The sequence below is a fragment of the Amblyraja radiata genome, chromosome 16, assembly GCF_010909765.2.
Source record: "Amblyraja radiata isolate CabotCenter1 chromosome 16, sAmbRad1.1.pri, whole genome shotgun sequence".
NCBI lineage: Eukaryota > Metazoa > Chordata > Chondrichthyes > Rajiformes > Rajidae > Amblyraja > Amblyraja radiata.
Genome location: NC_045971.1, coordinates 7,420,035 through 7,444,495, shown reverse-complemented (window position 1 = coordinate 7,444,495; position 24,461 = coordinate 7,420,035). Strand labels below are relative to the sequence as shown.

Here is a 24,461-nt window from a genome sequence, read left to right as displayed (position 1 = left end):
GCCTTAGCTGATTTGTTTACAGAACACGCATGTTCCGTCTCTATCACTTCCAGTATCACATAAACCATATTATTCTTCATCTGTTTCACAAACCGATGTTCTTTGTTCACTTTCCTGAAAAGACAAAGTTAAGAAGAATGGTACTAATTAATTAATCAGATCTGACAAAAGAGGAAATGATGGCATAAGTTAAACAATAGTTTTGCGATTCACCCGACATCTAATTCATGAACCTCACCAAAGTCGTCAATAAAAATAACAACAACTTGAATCATTCTGTGCGTAATAATCCAAGTGTATGTTATATTAAGCAAAGTTAGAGCAAGTTGTACAAAATCATGAGAGGAATAGATCAGGTAGATGCAGAAAAAAGTCTCCTTCCCAGAGTAGGGGAATCATGAACCACAGGGCATAGGTTTAATGTGAGGGGGAAAATATTTAATAGGAATCTGAGGGGGTAATCTTTTCACATAAAGGGTTGTGGATGTATGGAACGAGCTGCCGAATAAAGTAGTTGAAGAAGGTACTATCACAACATGTACTAAATATTTAGACAGGTACATGGAAAGAACAAGTTTAGAAGGATGTAGGTGAAAATTGGTGCAGGAGTAGGCCATTCGGCCCTTCCAGATGCCGGATGAAGTAGTTGAAGGTACTATCACAACATGTACTAAATATTTACGCAGGCAGGTAAGACTAGTGTAAATGGGCATGTTGGTCAGCGTGGGCAGGTTGGGCGGATGGCCCTGTTTCCACACTGTATAAATCCATGACTCTCTGCCTCAGCCAACTATCAAAGCAGTAAAAAAGTTTGAATGTTTCTGAATATCAGAAAATCTATTTAAAAAATGCTCAATAATAAACATCTTACATTCCTTAAAAGACGTTAAAGCAAAGCTGAATCTGACAGAAGGTGCCCGCGGTTTTCACTCTCGAATACGCTAGCAAAGTACAAGAGGCTGTCAAACGCCACATTGAAGTGAAAAATACACCATCTCATTGAGTAATAATCAACCTGCTTTAGGAACTCAGTGGGTCAGGCAGCATCTGTGGAGGGAAATAGACAAACGACACTTCAGGTTGGGAGCCTGTCATTGAGATTGTCAGCTTCTTTTGGATGGGTAACCTGGGCTGGGGTGAGTTTAGTTTCGAGATACAGTGTGGAAACAGGCCCATTCAGCCCATCTAGTCCACGCCGACCAGTGACCCCGTACACTAGCCCCATCCTACACGCGAGGGACAATTTACAATTTTTACAGAAGGTAATGAATCTATGTCTTTGGAGTGTTGGAGGAAACCAGAACACCTGGAGAAAACCCACGTGGTCACAGGGAGAACGTGCAAACTCCGCACAGACAGCACCCATAGTCAGAATTGAACCCGCGTCTCTGGCATTGTAAAGCAGCAACTCTACCACTGCACCAATGATTACCTGTCTTTGACAACATCCAGCAGTGTGCATTCAGAGATTGTGCACTTCCTCATTTTCACATTTGACATGGCATCTGAGGAACTTCTTGAAACGTGCGCTCCTACATCAACCATGCCGTCATCCACACACACTTGGGCACTGAGCGAGGCGCTGGAAGCCTCTGAGTAGCAGGCAATGATAGAGCTACTCAATCCTGGGAAAAGAAAACAAATCGACTGCCAACTTTTGTTACTCGCTATTTTCTGTTACAACGTCAGAGAACTGGTCAGTGTTTATTAACCACACAGTGATAATGTAGTAGATATTATTTTCTGTATTAAATGTATTTTATGTAATCTGTATTTAAAAGTAGTTTGGTAGTGTGGCCGTTCTCAGGCTACAGGCCATTTGGTCACAGACCACATGCTTTTTCATGAGGACACATTCCTCAGCTCTTCTGTAACACAAAGGGCTCAGCATTTACGACTGACAACTGTTTATATTAGTCTTAGATAGCAAGGCGTCTCAGGATCTGTGAGCTTGTCTGAGGGATGGGTAAAAGTGTGGTTGGGTGATGTGACCTTTGTATGTTGGATTTCTTATGTTTATAAATCCTTTGAATAATGTTGTCAGTGTGATAGCAAAGTCATAAAGAGGTCCAAGGATGAAGTTGGAATGCTGACCCCTAGAGATAACAGGAATGGGGGAGGGAGTGTAAACTGGTAAGGGACCATTATCGTTTGTCACCTGGGGCATTTATATGACCCTTGCTATGCTGGCGAAATAGTAGATGTGATTTGAAAATGGTGTAAAAAGCGATGATCCTTTGTCTTGGGAGAGAGCGCCGGAGAGAGCACCGCGTGATTTGATGCGTGTGGAACGAGCTCTTATTTGCAAATAAAAGTTTGAACTTCTTGAAGAATTCTCCACGTGAACTGAATTAATTTGAGCATTGAAAACCACAACATAATCAACATCTGTCATCAGCACATGGGAACAGGAAGTTGCTGTTGGTGATACTGGTCTCTCCTTAAGGAGCATTATTGCAAACTTCTCAGATAACAGAGAACGCCTCTCTGGCCCGGAAAACTGGGCAGGATAATATACAAAATCTATCCGGAGTCACATTTCCTCATCATGTTGAAGTCTCGCCGGTCGGCGTAACCGGGAGGGAGCTGGAGATGTCGGACGTGAGGAGCAAGGGCCGGTGGGAGGGTGAACCGGGGCAATGTCTCCAGAACCTTCAAGGTCGCCTGCAGGAGGCGCCACTGGGACACAAAGATGGCCGCGCGAGGAGAGGGACGTGAGTTGGCTGGAACTGCTCCACTACATCGAGCGCGCGGGACGACCGGACTTTGAATAATGGCGGCAAACATGGTGGCGCCCGCATGTGTAGTAAATGCAAACAGAATTTCACTGCGCAGTTGCACATGTGACAAATCATGTACTGTTGAACCATTGATCTAGTAAAATATTCACAATCTGTTAAATGATAAGACTGTTCAACTTCAACATGTATGTCTTTGCTTTCTGTGAAAAGTAATTGGCAAATATTCATTTTTATTTCCTGGTTGGCTGACTTGATGTCTGCACAATGCACGATACCCAGATGGTGTACACCGTGAATGGACTCAGAAATCCCAAGTCTGAATCAACGTTGTGTTTGCACCCATCGTGGGAGTGAGAACAACAGAAAACATAGAAAATAGGTGCAGGGGTAGGCCATTCGGGCCATCATGACAGCAAATATGATGATGGCTGATCACCCAAAATCAGTACCTCTTTCCTGCTTTTTCCCCATACCCATTGATTCCTGTAGCCCTAAGAGCTAAATCTAACTCTCTGTTGAAAACATCCAGTGAATTGGCCTCCACTGCCTTCTGTGGCTAAGAATTCTCTGGGTGAAAAAGTTTCATCTCATCTCAATCCTAAATGCCCTATCCCTTATTCTTAAACCGTGACATCTGGTTCTGGACTCCTCCCACATCGGGAACATTTTTTCTGCATCCAACCTGTCCTATCCTTTAAGAATCTTAGATGTTTCTACAATAGAGTTTCAACTGAGGGCGACGGTATTGTAATTTTAGACCATAGAAGGAACATTAACCGTACACTTTCTACACTCCATCTCCCAATTTCTGCTCGCCTTTATTAAACCCTAAAGGATGAAGATACAATGAAACATATAAGGGCCTGTCCCACCAGCATACGATTGCATGCGTCTAGCGCGACCAAATGTGGTCGCTTGAGGCGTACGGCATCGCGGGGCCGATCCCACTTCGATCGGCGGAGGCGTATGGAGTTGTGCAGGACTCCAAAAATCTTGCACTGTCCGAAAATCCCGCGCGACAACGGCCTGTCGGCCCGCAGCCGCATTGAGGTCGTACGCAGTGTCTCGACGTCGTACGCAGTGTCTTGACGGCGTATGCCTAGCGCGTGGCGTTGCGCGATTACGTCACCGCCCGGCATGCCGTTGCGTGATGACGTCACCGCCCGACGCCGTGCGCCGTCCAATTTCAGTTGGCCCGCCTCCTGCCCAGCTGATTGGTGAGTATGATGTCGGGACCAGCCCCGCACAACTCCATACGCCTCCGCGGTTGGAATTGGGACCGGCCCCGCGAGGCCGTACGCCTCAAGCGACCACGTTTGGTCGCGCTAGACGCATGCAATCGTATGCAGGTCGGACAGGCCCTTTAATGAGTGGTTCACTCAGAAGTCAAAATCATTCCCTGGTGTTCACAAACCTATGGTGATACTAAGAGATGTTTTTAACCCATTTACACAATGTTCAGTTTAGTTTACAGACAGCATGGAAACAGGCCCTTTAGCCCACCGGGTCCGTGCAATCTGCAGTTTCTTGGAAATGGCACCAAAACATGGTGCCTCTCGCATGCGGGATCAGTGGATCTACTGGACTCTTTGCAAGAAAGAATTTCACTACATTTACACTTCGCACTGTGACAATAAAGGACCATTGAACCATTGAAATTTGAACCAATGGCGGCTTTTCATTGTGACTTCATTTAATTATTTCATTTTTAATTTTCCATTTGTCACAGCGTGACTTTGGAAAGTGGACATTGTTCTGGGGACCAGAGTTAGTCTGAAGGAGTATCCCGACCCGAATTGTCACTTGTTTATCCTTGAGCAAAACACAAAGTCCTGGAAGAACTTAACGGGTCAGGCAGCATCTGTTGGATTGGATGGGCAACATTTCGGGTTGGGACCTTTCTTCACTCAGAAACGTGTGTCCACTTTCTTCAATAAATGCTGCCTGACCTGCTGAGTTACTCCAGCACTTTGTATTTTATAAAAGATTCCAGCATCTGCAGTTCCTCATGTCTACATTATTCTGGGTATCTTAATCCAAATAATCATTTCACTTTTACAACATTGCTTCTACATTTGTCATCAACTTAACTTGTTGCTAGCTAGACTGCAGTGTGCAGGAAAATGTTAGAAATGCCATATCTTACCAAAATCTAAACCTTTGCCATCAACCAATATATTAGTCAGTTCGAAGGAAGTGGGAGCATAATTTTCTCTTTTGGAAAACATATTTCTCTTCTTTACAATGGCTAGTTGAAGTGGTTTGCAGTTTTGAGAATCATATGGGCTTTTCACAGGAAACAGTGTGAGGCTGCCGTCAGGATCAAGCTCGCTCACAATTTTCTTGGTAGCGCTGTAAAACATGGCTCTAAAAACGAACAAACATTAAGCATAACATTAACAATGGAAATACGCGGCATGTTAGGCAGCATCTCTCTGAAGACGGAAACAGAGCCAATGGTAAGGTCAACTACTCTTCACCAAACATAGATTATGATGAAGGCACAAGGAGCTTGAGGTGATGGAACAGAAAGTGATGGAGGAGCTCAGCGGGTCATGCAGCATCTGTGGAGTGAAATAGACAGTTGACGTTCCAGGTCTAGTCTAGGTGAGCTTATTGTCAAATGCACAAGTACAATGAAGTACAGGTACATCACAGGTGCAGCAGCACCACAAGCACATAGACTCAAACAGTGGCCTTCATCAGTCAATATTGAGTTTAGAAGTTGGGAGGTAATGTTGCAGTTGTATAAGACATTGGTGATGCCGCATTTAGAGTATTGTGTTCAGCTCTGGGCACCAGAAATGCTGGAGTAACTCAGCGGGACAGGCAGCATCTCTGGAGAGAAGGAATGGGTGACGATTCGGGTTGAGACCCTTCTTGGCTCGGGTGGTGGGGGTTATTGGGGAAATGGGAGCTCTCCAGATTTGGGGAGAAAGGGGGGAGGGGGGAGAAAAAGGAGTTGGGGAAGTTGGAAATTTTAATGTTCAAACAGATTCAATTCGCGCCCGCCTTCCCCCCCCCCCCCCCCACCCCCCCCCCCCCCCATCCCACCCCCCCCATCAATCTGAAGCAAGGTCTCAACCCGAAACATCACCCATTCTTCTCTCTGAACAAGGGTTTTGGCCCGAAACGTTGCCTATTTCATAGAAATATAAACATAGAAAATAGGTGCAGGAGTAAGCCATTCGGCCCTTCGAGCCTGCACCGTCATTCAATATGATCATGGCTGATCATCCAACTCAGTATCCCATCCCTGCCTTCTCTCCATACCCCCTGATCCCTTTAGCCACAAGGGCCACATCTAACTCCCTCTTAAATATAACCAATGAACTGGCCTCAACTACCTTCTGCGGCAGAGAATTCCAGAGATTCACCACTCTCTGTGTGAAAAAAGGTTTTCTCATCTCGGTCCTAAAAGATTTCCCCCTTATCCTTAAACTGTGACCCCTTGTTCTGGACTTCCCCAACATCGGGAACAATCTTCCTGCATCTAGCCTGTCCAACCCCTTAAGAATTTTGTAAGTTTCTATAAGATCCCCCCTCAATCTTCTAACTTCTAGCGAGTACAAACCGAGTCTATCCAGTCTCCTTCGTTTCTTTCGTTTCCTTTGCTCCATAGATGCTGCTGCACCCGCTGAGTTTCTCCAGCATTTCATATTTTGTTAAAAATTCCAGCTTCTACAGTCTCAAATTTCACTGCACCAATTGGTGTATATGACAATAAATGTTATTTGTCTTGTGCTTCCATATTCTGCGGGACATTTTGTTTGCATTCAAAGGTGACGAACGGGTTGCCTAACCCGGGTTAATCTCCTGTGTTGGGTTCTCGGTAACGTGGTTCTTGAAATCAGGTGAGAATTGAATTCACGAGGTGAACTCCCGGGCTTGGGAACAGCGGGGAGATTTGTTCACCAGCAATCCTCCCCCACTACCACTGCGCCTCACCCCTTGCCCACTCCCCTCTATCCCTTTCCCACTCCTCATCCCCTCTTCTCTCCACCATCACTTGTCCTCCCCCCTCATTCCCTCCACCCCACCACCTCATCCCCTCCTTACCGCTGCTCCAAATGTCCTCCCCACCACCGCAGCTCACCCCTTCCCCATCCTCTCCCCACCCTCCACCCCTCGCAATCCACACTGAATCCGCTCCCCGACTCCCAGAGCTGCCCCCTCGCCACTTGCACCCACCTGCCGTTGAGAGTTCGCCTTGGAGTTCGCTTCCGTCTGAGAGCTGCCCGGCCCCGATGCCCCTCGGGCAGAAAGATCATTTTCCCTTTTGGAATGTGGAGAACCTGGATCCTCAACCTTCTAACTTCCACCAGCTTGCCCAAACCTGTCAAACGCAGAGATTGATCCGAGTTGAATACATAGGCCGGTCTATAGATCTATATTGGGGGGGGGGGGAAGGGTTGGAGATGCGGTTTAATATTTACGGTTACTTACCTTAAAATTGGAGAATTCACATTGGCCTTTGTCCAATCATCTCCCCATAAAGACCCCCCTCCCCCACCCCACCATCTCACCTGTAAACACCTGTAACTCGCCAGGCTTTGTCCTGACCCACCTGTTTTGTAGAAAACATACAGCGCAAAAACAGGCCCTTCCTCTTCTCATTGAGTCCACATCACAAGATTAGACATTGTTCACCCAGAGCTGAACACACCTCTCGGTATCTGCATACAACGGTGTCTGCCTTGCGCTTCTTGTGCGTGGTGGTGGAAAGATTGGTGGAAAAAGGGTCGCGACGTGAACGCTCTTTCCTTGACCCCAGGCCCTTCCTGAAGGTTGTTGTGGGTGACACCCTGTTGCCAGCCCACACTCCCCTTCCTTCACTACATGTCTTCATTGTTTGAGACCAGCCCCGAAACCACAGATGACCCTTTGCCTTGTGGGCAACATTATTGAGAAGAAGGGTCTCGACCCTTGACAACACTGGTTTTTCTACGTTCGTATTTGGACCGCGTGGGTTTTCTCCGGATGCTCCAGATTCCTCCCACACTCCAAAGACGCACAGGTTTGTAGGTTATGTGTTGGAAGGAACTGCAGATGCTGGTTTACACCAAAGATATTGTACTTCCGGTGGCGCTGGTGCCGGCAGCCTCCACCTTCAGCCCGGTGTCTTTTTGTTTTTTTGTTTTTTTAGTTATGTAAAAGTGTGTTTTTTATGTTTTTTTAAATGTCTTTATGTGGGGGAAGAGGGCACGGTAAGGGGGATACCGTCCTTCGGTCGCTTCCTGGAGAGGACACGACTATTATTCGAGTCGCGTCCTCACCCCCTCAGTGGCCTACCTACTGGATTGGTGCGGCCTTTCCTGCCGGGACCGACCAGAGCTCCAGCAGCGGCGGGACAGCGCTGTAACATCGCGGGGCTGGCGATGCCTTACCGGGGATCGCCGTCCGGAGCCCGAGTGTTGGACCTGCTGCACCGACATCATGGAGCTGCGGTTTGCGAAGCTCCCAACGTGGGCAGCGCTGATCAACAACGCGGGGTCCTGCGACTCCGCCCGGCTCGGCCTGCGGACTCGGGAGCTGCGGACTCCGGCTGCGGGAGGCGGCTGATCAGGAGGTCCGGGCCGCTGAGGAGGAGGATGTTCACCGTCGGGGATCGGCGTCGGCGTTCCACCAGCCCGGCGTGAGGGCCTGAACATCGGGCCGCCTGGTGCGGCGACTGCAGGTGCTCGGAAGGCCCAGACCACGGATGAACATCTGGGAAGATCGGAGGGGAGGCTGGCTGGACTATGGTGCCTTCCTCACCTTGGTGCCATTGTGTTATGTTGTGTCGTGGACTTTCTGTGTTTGTGCTTTTCTTTTTTTAATTCAATTTTATTTTTAATATGTTTTATTATTTATTTATTTTTATGATACTGCCTGTAAGGAAAATTCATTTCGTTGTCTCTAATTGAGACAATGACAATACATTTGAATACAATACAATGAATACAATACGATAAACACAAAATGCTGGAGTAACTCAGCAGAACAGGCATCTCTGGATAGAAGGAATGGATGACATTTCGTGCCGTGACTCTTCTTCAGACCATCTGACTGAGGTACCCCAGCACTTTGTGTCTATCTTAGGTTTCTAGGTTAATTGGCATTGGTTAAAAAATTGCAAAATTGTCCCGAGTGTGTAGAACAGTGCTAGTCGGCACAGACTCGTCGTCCGAAGGGCCTGTTTCCATGCTGTATCTCGAAAGTAAAGTCCATAAGTCTGATTTGTATGCCCCATTATAGTTTTAATTAAAACTAGATTAAGTGTTGGGTCCCTGTCACACGGGAGGCCTGGTCCCCCAACGCAACCCGTTCCCCAACGCAATATTCCACCACTCACCCATAGCCCCCAACTGTGCAGGCGTAGCTCATTTCCTCTCATCCCACAGCACTCCCTCCCTCCACAGCCCTCTCAAACCCCCATCCTATCCCCCTCTCACCCACCCGGTATCCCCTCACTCTCCATCCTCACCTCCATCCCCGCCACGATATCTCCACACCACCACCTCATCTCCTCCTCTCCCCTCCTTACCGCTGCTCCAAATTTCCTCCCCACCACCGCTATTCACCCCCTCCCCTATCCTTCCCTCCGCACTCTCCACCCCTCGCAACCCACACTGAAACCACTTCCAGACTCCGCACAGTGACCAGAGCTGCCCCTCGCTGCTTACACCCACCTGCTGTCGGAGTTCGCTGCTGTCTGAGAGCTGCCTGGCCCCGCTGCCTCTCTCCACCCTCCAGTTTCAGCACTCCCCTTTCATTCACTAAAACCCTGATACCAACACTCTCCCTGCACTCACTGAGACCTCAGGACCAACACTGCCTTGTCTCACTGGGAACCTCTGTTCCAGCACTCCCCTCCACCCCCTGGGTCCCCAATTCCAACGCCCCCCCCACCCCCCCCCTCCATTCACTGAGGTCCAAGTTACATCACTCCCCTCCATTAACCGTGACCCCAGTTTCAACACCTTCAGTCCACTCACTGGGGTCCAGGTTATAATATTCCCCTCTACTCCCTGGGACCTCCATTCCAACACCCCCCCCCCCCATTCACTGTGACTCCATCCAACACTCCCCTCCACTCATCACGTCCCTAGTCCTTCCATTCCTTTCTCTCGTTCTGTTACTCGTACTTATCTGAAACCTAACGAGAAATGAGAATGCACAACATTTTTTTTAATGAATTGAATGAGTATTGGAATAAATCTGAAAAACCACCAAATTCCCGAGTGTGCCTGATTCATGGAGTTTTACTAAGCATCAAACAGCCAAAGAGAGACCAAGGGAGAACATTCCCATCAAGGTCACAGAAAACTGAAAGGAAAGCCGTGCTGGACACAGTGGATGTGGAGAGGATGTTTTCATTCATGGAAGAGTCTTGGATCAGAGGGGCATCCTCAAAATAAAAGGACATACCTTTAGAAAGGAGATGAGGAGGAATTTCTTTATTCAGATGGTGGTGAATCTGTGGAATGCATTACCACGGATGGCGGTGGAGACCAAGTTTAATATTTTAGTTTAGAGATTCAGCACAAAAACAGGCCCTTCGGGCCACCGACTCTGCACCAACCAGCGACCCCCACACATTAACACTATCCTATACACACTTGGGACAAGTTACATTTATACAAAGCCAATTAACCTACAAACCTGTACGTATTTGGGTGTGTGCCGCCCAAGTCTTTGTGTATTTTTAATGCAGAGATTGCCAGGTTCTTGATTAGTAAGGGTAGTGTATTTCTTCAGATACATGCCTGTATGTGACATCTCTTAACATGGGGAGACTGGGGGTGCACAGACAGCCACCCCGTGGGCCTTGAGAGAGACCTGTAATTAGAATGGAAATGAGGAGGAACGTCTTTAGCCAAAGAGTGATGAATTTATGGAATTCATTGCCACAGACGGCTGTGGAGGCCAAGTCTTTGGGTATTTTTAAAGTGGAGATTGACAGATTCTTGATTAGCAAGGGCTAAGGTTGTTGGGAGAAGGCAGGAGAAAGGAGTTGAGAGGGAAAGATAGATCAGCCATGATTGAATGGCAGAGTAGACTCAATGGGCCGAATGGCCTAATTCTGCTCCAACGCCTTGTGAACTAATGTCAGAGAAGAACCATGAACAGTAGGAGTGAAGCACAACACAACAGCTCAGTCACATAACGCATTGAGAGCATACAGAGCAGCATGGAGGGCAAGTACGTCTCCTTGTTTACGATTCTTAGTGCGCAAAACCGAAGCACTTTCTCTGTCCAGTTGAAATCCAAACTCTTCCATCACATGCTGAGTTATTTCAAACTCCTCGTCCGTGAACTGAGTGATCAGAACCTTCTCAAGGTCTTCCTTAACCTCCAGGAGGTCACATTGATATTGAGGAGCCCCCGACCATCTGTCATCAATTATTGTCACCTGGAAATTGAATTAGAATCACAGTCATAAAACAATAATAGTGTAGGAGATCATAAGAGATGAGAGCAGAATGAGGCCATTTGGCCCATCAAGTCTACTCCGCCATTCAATCATGAATGTTCTGTCTATCCCTCCCTCCTAACCCCTTTCTGCTGCCTTCTCTCTGTAACCACTGCAATGCATCAAGCTCATGCTCACGCTCTGCACCAGCAATGCAGACAGTCGCAACACCTCAGCCTTCGCCAGTGGCCTTGCAACACCATCCCATAGTTTAGTTTGGAGATACAGCGCGGAAATACAGCGGCCTTCAGCCCACTTTGACCGCAACGACCAGCGATCCCCGCACATTGACACTACCCTGCACACACTAGGGATAATTTTACATTTACCAAGCCAAATAACCTACAAACCTGTACTTCTTTGGAGTGTGGGAGGAAACCGAAGTGCTCGGAGAAAACCCACGCAGTCACGGGGAGATCGTACAAACTCCGTACAGACGGCATCCGTAATCAGGATTGAACCCAGGTCTCTGGCGCTGTAAGGCAGCAACTCTATCGCTGCGCCACTGTGCCGCCCTATCGGGGCGGATCCAATCCAGTGCAGATCCAATTCCAGTGTACACCTGGAACAAGGATTGTTCGACGTAGCTGACAAAAGGGCAGGCATAACTGGAGCCCATGCATGTGCCCATGGCTACACCTCTGATTTGGAGCCAGTTGGAGGTGTCAAAGGAGAAGTTGTTGAGGGTGAGGACAAGTTCTGACAGGCAGAGGAGAGTGTTAGCAGAGGGATAATGTGCTGTGTCGCCTGTTTTACTGGTTTTACTTCTTACCAGCTTTAGCTGTTTGGATATAATCTCTGCCTTAACGCTGCTTGCCAACAGGATTAAAGTTTCAGGATCCATCTCTGAAAAAGAAACAGAATCATTCACACTGTCCTGCAAGACACTGTACCTCTCTACTCAAGGAGAATAATTCCTTGAATTTGGGATGAATCAAATCTTTTCTGCACAAGGGTTTTCACTTTCTTCCCAATAGACCGTGAGCCGAGGTGCTTTTTCGTTTCATTCTGTGACCCAAATCACATATCTACCTGTATTTATAACATATTGTGTAAAAATATTATAGAAATGATACCTGAAACTCGGCAAGACCAAAACCTGGACATATTTTTTAATTATGAGAGAAACCTTCAATTTTCCAAGTAGTAAATGTCCAATCAATGCACATTTGACAATGAGGCGGACGCCAACTGAATAATCCCGCATTTTGTTAAAAAAGACTTCGAATCTTACCGCTGAGTGACTGGATGAGAGTGTTTATCACCCGGATGATGCATTCGGACTCTGGGGTGAGAGCGAGAGTTTCTCCTGGTGCATCTTCCTTCTTAATTCCCAGAAGATCCAACATCTTCTCCACGCATGCTCTGTTATCTTCCTCCGCCTGATCCAGCACTTGGAAGTCAGGCTGCAGATCATCCATAATCGGGTCCAGCTGAGAACGTAATAATAATAATTTATTTCGTTTATCGGCGCCTTTCAGAACATTCAAGGGCCTTACAGTTAAAAGAAGCAAATTAGAAATATATAAATAAAATGAAACAAAAACAACTTATCCATGAATTTGATAGAAAGTGGAGTTACGTGGGATAGGCCAGTCTGAATGGGTGAGTTTTGAGGGAGGTTTTAAAGGTGGGGAGAGACTCTTTGGTGCGGGTGGATAGTGGGAGAGAGTTCCAGAGGCGAGGGGCAGAATGGCTGAAGACTCTGAACCCCATCGTGGACAGGCCAGCAGATGGAGTGGCGAGCAGGGAGGAAGAAGAGAATCGGAGAGTTCGGGATGGAGTGTCAAGCCCCTGTCCCACTTAGGAAACCTGAACGGAAACCTCTGGAGACTTTGCGCCCCACCCAAGGTTTCCGTGCGGTTCCCGGAGGTTTTTGTCAGTCTCCCTACCGGCTTCCACTACCTGCAACCTCCGGCAACCACCTGCAACCTCCGGGAACCGCACGGAAACCCTTGAGTGGGGCGCAAAGTCTCCAGAGGTTTCCGTTCAGGTTTCCTAAGTAGGACAGGGGCATTAGGCTGGAGGAGTTCAGAGAGGTATGGAGGAGCGAGATTGTGGAGGGTTTTGACAGTGAGGTGGGGAATCTTAAAATCAATGTGGTATTGGGCAGGGAGCCAGAGGAGTTGTTTGAGGATGGAAGTGATGTGTTCGGTGGACGGGGTTCTGGTGATATTGCGGGCAGCTGAGTTGTGGACCAATTGGAGTTTATGGATGGACTTGTGGGGTAAAACAGAGAGGAGAATATTACAATAATCAAAATGGGAGGGGACGAGGGCGTGGATGACAGTAGCAGTGACATTAGGTGTGAGTGATGGATGAAGATGGTGGATAGTGCGTAGGTGGAAGTAAACAGACAGAGTGAGATTATTGATGTGTTTTACAGAAGAAAGTGTGCTGTCAAGGATGGATATCATCAAGTGGAGTAAAACACACAGATCAGACTGCCCTGCATTGACTCCATCTACACTTCACGTTGCCTCAAAAATATAGTCAACATAATCAAATTCTTGCCTCAAACCGGTCATTCCTGCACCCATCCAGTAGAAGGTACAGGAGCTTGGAAGTGCACGTCACCAGACTCAGGAACAGCTTTTCCCCATCTGCTATCAAGTTTCTGAACAGACCTTCCATAAGCTAGGGTACTGTCTGATTCACCTCTACCCCATCGTGGACCTTAGACTGTGTCTCTGGAACTGGTGCCTTACAATGCTGAGAACTATACTGTGTGTAGGAAGGAACTGCAGGTGCAGGTTTAAACCAAAGATAGACACAAAATGCTGGAGTAACTGAGCGACACAGGCAGCGTCTCTGGAGAGAAGGAATGGGTGGCGTTTCAGGTCGAGAAACGTCACTGCCTGAAGAAGGCTCTCAACCCGAAATATTTTGTGCCACCTTCTGCACTCTGTATCTTCCCCTTTGCTCGACCTATTGTTTGGCGTGACTATATGTATGTATAGTATATCTGATCTATTTGGATATCATGCAAAATAAAGCTTTTCACTGTACCTCGCTACATGTGCCATTAATAAACCAACACCTAAACCTCATTTTAAACATTGATTAACTTCTCTATTCTGTACATCAGGGACCCTTGTGCCAAGCAATGAAACATTTTCCTTTTTCAGATGATTAGTGCAGGGATCTAACATTCACAGAAACATAGAAAATAGGTTCAGGAGTTGGCCATTCGGCCCTTCGAGCCAGCACCACCATTCAATATGATCATGGTTGATCATTCAAAATCAGTACCCCGTTCTTGCTTTTTCCCCATTACTCTTGATTCCTTCAGCCGTAAGAGCTAAATCTAACTCTCTCTTGTAAACATTTTTAAAGCCGAATGCAGAATTAAATTTCTGCCCCAGAGAGGTGCTCCAGCCTCACCGTGGCTTTGGAGAGGGTGCAGAAGTGGTTTACCAGGATGCTGCCTTGAGTAGAGGGTAATGGACAATAGGAGAAGTTGGTCAAACGTGGGTTACTTTCTCTGGAACGCTGGAGGCTGAAGGGAGACCTAACAAAAGTGTATTTTGTTTAAAAGTGAAAGTTTAAAGGAGATATGTGGTGCATATTTGTTTCACACCCCCACACACACACACACACTAGTGAGTGCCTGGAACACGCTGCGGGTGTGATGGTGGAGAAGGCCGACATTATAGTGGCATCTAAGTGGCTTTTCAATATGCACGTGAATATGCAGGGAATGGAAGGATATGGATCACGTGCAGGCAGATAAGATTAGTCTATCTTGGCAACATGCTCGGCACAGATATTGTGGGCCGAAGGGCCTGTTCCTCTGTTCACGTCTCTATGTGTACGCAACAGTGCAAGACATACAGTCAAGTATGAGCACCACACTTTGTGTCGAATATTGTATTCCTGTCCCTGCTCAGAGCCACGATCCCATTGCGATGAAGAGGGAAAACTTCAGAGAACTTCAGCGGATAAAACAGAATAATCCCGCATTTTGTTAAAAAAGACTTCATAGAAACATAGAAACATAGAAATTAGGTGCAGGAGTAGGCCATTCGGCCCTTCGAGCCTGCACCGCCATTCAATATGATCATGGCTGATCATCCAACTCAGTATCCCGTACCTGCCTTCTCTCCATACCCTCTGATCCCCTTAGCCACAAGGGCCACATCTAACTCCCTCTTAAATATAGCCAATGAACTGGCCTCGACTACCCTCTGTGGCAGAGAGTTCCAGAGATTCACCACTCTCTGTGTGAAAAAAGTTCTTCTCATCTCGGTTTTAAAGGATTTCCCCCTTATCCTTAAGCTGTGACCCCTTGTCCTGGACTTCCCCAACATCGGGAGCAATCTTCCTGCATCTAGCCTGTCCAACCCCTTAAGAATTTTGTAAGTATCGAATCTTCGAATCTTACCGCTGAGTGACTGGATGAGAATGTTTATCGCCCGGATGATCCGTTCGGACTCTGGGGTGAGAGCGAGGGTTTCTCCTGGTGGATCTTCCTTCTTAATTCCCAGAAGATCCAACAACTTCTCCACGCACGCTCTGTTATCTTCCTCCGCCTGATCCAGCACTTGGAAGTCAGGCTGCAGATCATCCATAATCGGGTCCAGCTGAGAACGTAATAATAATAATAATAATAAAAATTTATTTTGTTTATCGGCGCCTTTCAGAACATTCAAGGGCCTTACAATTAAAAGAAGCAAATTAGAAATATATAAATAAAATGAAACAAAAACAACTTATCCATGAATTTGATAGAAAGTGGAGTTACGTGGGATAGGCCAGTCTGAATGGGTGAGTTTTGAGGGAGGTTTTAAAGGTGGGGAGAGACTCTTTGGTGCGGGTGGATAGTGGGAGAGAGTTCCAGAGGCGAGGGGCAGAATGGCTGAAGACTCTGAACCCCATCGTGGACAGGCCAGCAGATGGAGTGGCGAGCAGGGAGGAAGATGAGAATCGGAGAGTTCGGGATGGAGTATCAAGCCCCTGTCCCACTTAGGAAACCTGAACGGAAACCTCTGGAGACTTTGCGCCCCACCCAAGGTTTCCGTGCGGTTCCCGGAGGTTTTTGTCACTCCCTACCGGCTTCCACTACCTGCAACCTCCGGCAACCACCTGCAACCTCCGGGAACCGCACGGAAACCTTGAGTGGGGTGCAAAGTCTCCAGAGGTTTCTGTTCAGGTTTCCTAAGTAGGACAGGGGCATTAGGCTGGAGGAGTTCAGAGAGGTATGGAGGAGCGAGATTGTGGAGGGTTTTGACAGTGAGGTGGGGAATCTTAAAATCAATGTGGTATTGGGCAGGGAGCCAGAGGAGTTGTTTGAGGATGGAAGTGATGTGTTCGGTGGACGGGGTTCTGGTGATATTGTGGGCAGCTGAGTTGTGGACCAATTGGAGTTTATGGATGGATTTGTGGGGTAAAACAGAGAGGAGAATATTACAATAATCAAAATGGGAGGTGACGAGGGCGTGGATGAGAGTAGCAGTGACATTAGGTGTTAGTGATGGATGAAGATGGTGGATAGTGCGTAGGTGGAAGTAAACAGACAGAGTGAGATTATTGATGTGTTTTACAGAAGAAAGTGTGCTGTCAAGGATGGATATCAGCAAGTGGAATAAAACACACAGATCAGACTGCCCTGCATTGACTCCATCTACACTTCACGTTGCCTCAAAAATATAGTCAACATAATCAAATTCTTGCCTCAAACCGGTCATCCCTGCACCCGTCCAGTAGACGGTACAGGAGCTTGGAAGTGCACGTCACCAGACTCAGGAACAGCTTTTCCCCATCTGCTATCAAGTTTCTGAACAGGACCTTCCATAAGCTAGGGTACTGTCTGATTCACCTCTACCCCATCGTGGACCTTAGACTGTGTCTCTGGAACTGGTGCCTTACAATGCTGAGAACTATACTGTGTGTAGGAAGGAACTGCAGATGCAGGTTTAAACCAAAGATAGACACTAAATGCTGGAGTAACTCAGCGGCACAGGCAGCGTCTCTAGAGAGAAGGAATGGGTGGCGTTTCAGGTCGAGAAGCGTCACTGCCTGAAGAAGGCTCTCAACCCGAAATATTTTGTGCCACCTTCTGCACTCTGTATCTTCCCCTTTGCTCGACCTATTGTTTGGCGTGACTATATGTATGTATAGTATATCTGATCTATTTGGATATCATGCAAAATAAAGCTTTTCACTGTACCTCGCTACATGTGTCATTAATAAACCAACACCTAAACCCCATTTTAAACATTGATCAACTTCTCTATTCTGTACATCAGGGACCCTTGTGCCAAGCAATGAAACATTTTCCTTTTTCAGATGATTAGTGCAGGGATCTAACATTCACAGAAACATAGAAAATAGGTTCAGGAGTTGGCCATTCGGCCCTTCGAGCCAGCACCACCATTCAATATGATCATGGTTGATCATTCAAAATCAGTACCCCGTTCTTGCTTTTTCCCCATTACTCTTGATTCCTTCAGCCGTAAGAGCTAAATCTAACTCTCTCTTGTAAACAATATTAAAGCCGAATGCAGAATTAAATTTCTGCCCCAGAGAGGTGCTCCAGCCTCACCGTGGCTTTGGAGAGGGTGCAGAAGTGGTTTACCAGGATGCTGCCTTGAGTAGAGGGTAATGGACAATAGGAGAAGTTGGTCAAACGTGGGTTACTTTCTCTGGAACGCTGGAGGCTGAAGGGAGACCTAACAAAAGTGTATTTTGTTTAAAAGTGAAAGTTTAAAGGAGATATGTGGTGCATATTTGTCACACGCACGCACGCACGCACGCACGCACGCACACACGCACACACACAGTAGTGAGTGCCTGGAACACGCTGTCGGGTGTGGTGGAGAAGGCCGGCATTATAGTGGCATTTAAGCGGCTTTTCAATATGCACGTGAATATGCAGGGAATGGAAGGATATGGATCACGTGCAAGCAGATAAGATTAGTTTATCTTGGCAACATGCTCGGCACAGATATTGTGGGCCGAAGGGCCTGTTCCTCTGTTCACGTCTATATGTGAACGCAACAGTGCAAGACATACAGTCAAGTATGAGCACCACACTTTGTGTCGAATATTGTATTCCTGTCCATGCTCGGAGCCACGATCCCATTGCGATGAAGAGGGAAAACTTCAGAGAACTTCAGCGGATAAAACAGAAAATAAAATTACTAGAACTGGACAATGCAACTGACCCAACTGTAAATAAACATAATAAGATAACTTTATTGAAATATAAAGTCAATAGAATACTATCGGCTATAGTAATAAGATTATTCCAAATTACAAAACAAGCACACTTCGAATTTGGGGATAAGCCACATAAACTACTTGCGAGGCAACTGAAGCTACGAGAAAAGGAAAAAACTATTACTAAAATTAAATCGGATAAGGGTGAGTTTTTAACACTGCCTAAGGATATTAATAAGAGGTTTGCCCAATTTTATCACAATTTATATACATCTAAAATAAATACAGATGTAAGTAAAATTACAAATTTTTTAGATAATTGCAAGCTCCCTAAATTGGATAGTTTAGAACAAGAGCACTTAAGAGCACGTATTACTAATGAAGAAATAAAACAAATAATAAACTCACTGAAAAATGGGAAGACCCCAGGACCAGACGGTTTTAGTAATGAATTTTATAAAAGATTTCAGGAGTCAATTGTACCAAGATTATTCAATTTACACACGCAGGCTTATACTGAAAATAAACTACCAGAAACCCTAGCAGAAGCAACAATAACACATACCAAAAAAAGATAAAGATTTAGATGAAACGGGTTCTTATAGAGCTATTTCACTTCTAAATACGGATCAGAAATTTTTTGCAAAGATTCTAGCTAGAAGGCTAAATAATTATATTAACAATTTAATAAATACGGATCAAACGGGATTTATACCCAAAAGACAATCATTTAATAATTTGAGAAGGCTTTTCAATATAATGTACTCTCATAATGAGGACAATGAAGATATTTCAGTTGTCACGCTGGATGCAGAGAAGGCATTTGATCAAGTAGAATGGCAGTATTTATACAAGGTACTCCAAAAATTCAATACGGGAGAGAATTGTATTAGATGGGTTAAACTACTTTATGATAGACCTACGGCAAGAATACTAACTAACAATACGCTATCTCCAAAATTTTACTTATCAAGGGGTAATAGGCAAGGGTGTGCCTTATCACCATTGCTATTTGCCCTTATGATAGAACCGTTGGCCGAAATGATTAGAAATCACCCGAATATTCACGGATATAACACTAAGGACTCAAAGAATAAAATTTCACTATATGCTGATGATATCCTTTTATATATTACTAATACACAAACGAGTACACCCACCTTATTAACACTAATTGAGGAATTCGGCTCTTTTTCAGGATATAGAATAAATTGGAATAAAAGCGAAATTATGTCTTTAAAACCACAGGATTCGAGACACTTACTAAAATTCCCCTTCAAAATTGCAACAGAAAAATTCAAGTATCTGGGTATTCAAATTACGAGAAGACACAAATCATTATTTAGTGCCAATTTTATACCTCTATTAAATAAACTGAATGATATGATTAAATTTTGGAAAACGCTTCCGCTCTCATTGATAGGTAGAATTAACGCTATAAAAATGACTTTCTTACCACAATTAATATATTTGTTTCAAGCGATCTCAATATATATTCCAAAATATTTTTTCAAAAAACTAGATTCCTCTATCACTAATTTTATATGGGATTACAGAACACATAGAATTCAACGAAAGCATTTGTGCAAATCTAAAGAAGTTGGGGGTTTATCATTACCTAACTTTATGTATTACTACTGGGCAGTGCATATTAAGAACATAATGTACTGGCTGGATAGTTCCACTCAGCAGTTGGAGTGGATAAGAATGGAGAAAGAGGAGTGCTATCCGCACGATATAGGAACGATCCTGCTCTCACCGATAAAATTGAATAGTATAATATATAAGAACCCAATTATTCACAATATAATAAGAATTTGGAAACAAATAAAAGTATCCTTGAAATTAAATAATTTATCAGTACTAACCCCACTATTGAACAACCCCGCATTCAAACCTTCTCTCATCGACAACACATATCAACAATGGGATAGACTGGGGATTAGGAAAGTAGGGGATATGTATGAATTGGGCAAACTGTTATCATTTCAACAATTAAAATTAAAATTTAAATTGAAGGATAAACAATATTTCAAATATATACAGGTATGTGACTTTATGAAGAAATATACACATAGATTTCAAACTATATTTTTAGACCCTTTAGAAGAAGCAATGAATATTAAGGCTGATTCACAAAAATTAATATCATACTTTTATAATAATATATTAAATAGAGAATCACCCTCAACAGAAGCACTAAGGGAAGATTGGGAACATGAGCTAATGATAAAGATCTCGAAGGATAGATGGGAAAAGTATTTGATGAATACACATAACTATTCTATTAATGTAAGACATAATTTAATTCAATTCAAATTATTACATATACTGTATTATTCAAAAACGAGGTTGAATACATTTTATCCAAACGTCTCTCCCAGATGTGATAAATGTTTATTTCAAAACGCTAATATAACACATTCATTTGTAGGATGTACAAAGTTGAATAAATTTTGGAGTGATATATTTGATATATTTACAAAGCTTTTCAAGTCAAGAATAGAACCCAAAATGGAATGGATTATATTTGGAATAATAGGAGAAGATACCAATTTAAATAAAGACCAAAAGGTTTTTTTTAATTATGGGTTAATAATCGGAAAGAAATTGATACTTAAATTTTGGAAAAATACAACCATACCAACTGTTAAAATGTGGATTAGGAATATGATGGACATAGCACGCCTTGAAGAAATGAGACTCCGTCTAATAGATAAATATGACCAATTCTTAAGGTGTTGGTCTCCTTTCATCGACTTTTTGGAATCATGTGATGCAGCGGTACCATAAGGATTGCTGATTTCAGTTCATGACGTGGATAGATCTACATCTCCGAATACAGATTTGAAAAATTCTCTTTTAAGGGGCCTTCTCTTCTATTTCTACTTTCCACATTTTCTTTTTTTTTTTTAATTATATTTTTTATTTATTTATTTTTTTATATATACACACTTCACGTTTTTCGACTCTCTACCATCTATTTTTCCACTTTTTCCCCTTTCTATTGTTTTCTTTTTCTTGTCTTGCTTACTTCCTTCTCATAACATAAAACTAGAGGTTGTACATAGAATAGATTACGGTATGACATAGTTGGCACCTAAAATTAGGTTCCACTGTACTGTTTTGTACTGTATTAACTTCTAATAAAATAAACAAATAAAAAATAAAAAAAATAAAAAAATTAAAAAAAAAACAAAAAAAAAAACAACAAAAAAAATCATTTCATCAAGAACTGCAAGGCTATCACTGTGCCCAAGAATTTCAAGGATCACGTTGAGGAACAGTGGCTTCTTGTCCGCACACATTTTCGTCAGCTCAGCAAGTCGGGGTTTCTGGTCAAATCCTGAAGATGATGGAGAAGATGAAGGAGATTGAAAAGCTGGAATCTCTCGTAAAATTTAAAAACAACTCGATTTTGACCTTGACAATTAAAGCCAATATCTGAACAACGCAATTGGAAAATAATGGGACTTGAGAACATGCAAACTCAGCGTGGGCAGCACCCAAGGTCATGATTGAACTCTGGCACTGTGAGGAAGTAGCTCTTCCAGCTGTGTTACCGTGCCGACAACACATTATGTACCTACATCATCCACCATTTGTGTTATTATAAACATGTGGTGAAAACTGATTGGGAAGTTTTCCGCGCAGCTGGAGACCTCCACGACTACACGGACACAGTAACGCCATATGTCCAATTCTGCGAGCAACTCTGTATCCCTTCAAGAACTGTTAAACAATATAACAATAAGCCCTGGTTCACAAAAGAAATTCAACAATTAAGAACTGATAAAAATGCTGCATATAAATCTGGAAACAAGCAGGACTACATGGCTACAAAATATAAACTAAGGTCCACAATAAGGAAAGCCAAACACAATTATGCCACCAAATTAGAACAAGAAATATCAACAAACAACACTAGAACTGTCTGGAAAAAACTCCAGGAAATGACCAACTACAAAAAGACATCCACCCCCATCCCAGATAATGATCATCAACTCCCAGATAGATTGAACACTTTCTATTGCAGGTTTGAACAGTCTCCAGTCCCCCCACCATTGTCCCCCTCTCCTCTTCCTCCACCTCCATTCCACATTCAGGAGGCCGAGGTGAGGACTACCTTCAGGAGACAGAAGAAAAATAAATCTGCAGGCCCAGACAACATCAGCCCAGCAATGCTTCACCACTGTGCAGCAGAACTGGCCCCTGTATTCACTGGCATCTTCAACTCATCCCTCTGCCAATGTACATTGCCCCAGTGCTTCAAACAATCTACCATCATCCCTGTGCCCAAGTCCAACACATCATCCTGCCTCAATGACTATAGACCGATTGCCCTTACATCTGTGGCCATGAAGTCATTCGAGCGCATTATTCTTGCTCACCTCAAAACCAGCACTTCCTCCAATTTGGACCCACACCAATTCGCATACAGAGCCAATAGGTCAGTGGAAGACACAGTCAATCTGGCCATTCATCACACTCTGCAACACCTGGAAACCGCCAACACGTACGCCCGCATCCTGTTCATGGACTTCAGTTCGGCATTTAACTCCATCAACCCGGTTAAACTCTTCCATAAATTAACGGACATGAACATCGACCCCTGCATCTGTCACTGGATCTACAGCTTCCTTTGGAACAGACAATAGAGGGTGAAGATACATAACACAATATCTCACCCCCTGCACCTCAGCACAGGAGCCCCTCAGGGCTGCGTCTTGTCTCCCTGGTTATTCTCACTCTACACAAACCAATTCACATCCCAGCATAGTTCAGTTAAAATTTATAAATACGCAGATGACACAACCATCATAGGTCTCATCTCGAACAATAATGAAACAGAATACCGCACTCAAACACACAAAGCAGTCACTTGGTGCACAGATAATAACCTCTTACTCAACACATCAAAAACACACGAACTCATCATTGATTTCAGACGTAAGGCACAACCAAAGACCCCCCTACTCATCTCAGGCGAACCCATATCCACCACTGACTCATTCAAATTTCTTGGCACTCACATAAGCAATAACCTCAAATGGAAAATCAATTCAAATCACATCTACAAAAAAGCCAACCAAAGACTCTTCTTCCTCTGCCAGCTCAAGAAGTTTAGAGTAAGGAAACACCTCCTAATCAAATTCTACACAGCCATCATCCAAAGCATGCTCACTTCATCAATTACAGTCTGGTTCAGCAGTTTAGACACTCACTCCCGTAATAAATTACAACGCATAGTTAACAAAGCATCCAAAATCATCAGCAATCCCCTTCCATCAATAGAATCACTCCATCACAAACGGTCTGTGTCAAGGGTGAAGAAAATCATCTCTGATCCCTCTCACCCAGCTCACCACATCTTCCACCTGCTGCCATCAGGAAGGCGCTACAGCTCACTGTCCGCCAAGACATCTCGATTTAAAAACAGTTTTTACCCACACGCAATCCGAATTCTGAACACACTATGATAACAGCACATATCCTCCCCATGCATGTACTGTATATTGTATGATGTTGTGTTTTATGTTATGTTTGACGGGAATCAGCCTATCTTGTAACATCCTGTACTGAACCTGAATTCCACCAGCTTGACTGTGTGGTCATTAAATAATCTAATCTAATCTAATCTAATTTTGAGAAAACAAAAAAAGTAAAAAATCTGTAAGTTAGAGAATCAGCAGATTGTACACAAACTCCCACAACAGTCCTCCTCATCTCCTTGGGGGTCACACAAAATCTGTGTGTTTGGATTTGTGGCAGTTCCAGAGTATAATAGATACAGAATATATATATGTGAAACAGTAAATATGAGGCAACTTACTTGACATTAGAGAATACGGGAATAACGAACTTGAATCTAATTCTAAAGAAACAGAAAAATAGGATCTGGTATTAGCATTGTTATTTGCTCTGTGCCCCAAATGGTCGAAGAAGGATAACCAATTTATTAATCAATCTGACATTCAAAAAGTTTTTTTGTGTGTGTATTATTATACTTTTACATACCCAGAGTATCACTTGGATTAATCATCAGTTGAGAGACCTTGTACGCAATAGATGTTCCAGCTGGAAAAGTTATCTTCCTTTCTCTA

General features: G+C 44.3%; 2 protein-coding genes across 3 annotated transcripts in view; one reads left to right on the top strand and one right to left on the bottom strand.

The window, feature by feature from the left end:
* The window catches only part of LOC116981723, an 83,621-nt gene that overhangs the window by 33,183 nt on the left and 25,977 nt on the right, over positions 1–24,461 (top strand). The gene's annotated exons all lie outside the window — the stretch shown is intronic.
* LOC116981862 lies at positions 10,704–21,696 on the bottom strand. Of its 2 annotated transcripts, XM_033035006.1 has the most exons (4): positions 21,579–21,696; positions 15,581–15,779; positions 11,969–12,042; positions 10,712–11,136 (listed from the first exon to the last, which is right to left on the bottom strand). In XM_033035006.1, exons 1-4 carry the CDS (start codon positions 21,663–21,665, stop codon positions 10,879–10,881), a joined length of 618 nt encoding a protein of 205 aa, XP_032890897.1. In that variant the 5' UTR covers positions 21,666–21,696; the 3' UTR covers positions 10,712–10,878. The 2 variants fall into 2 exon arrangements, with proteins under 2 accessions (XP_032890898.1, XP_032890897.1); XM_033035007.1 differs by lacking the exons at positions 15,581–15,779; positions 21,579–21,696 and adding an exon at positions 12,431–12,641 and having other exon boundaries at positions 10,704–11,136.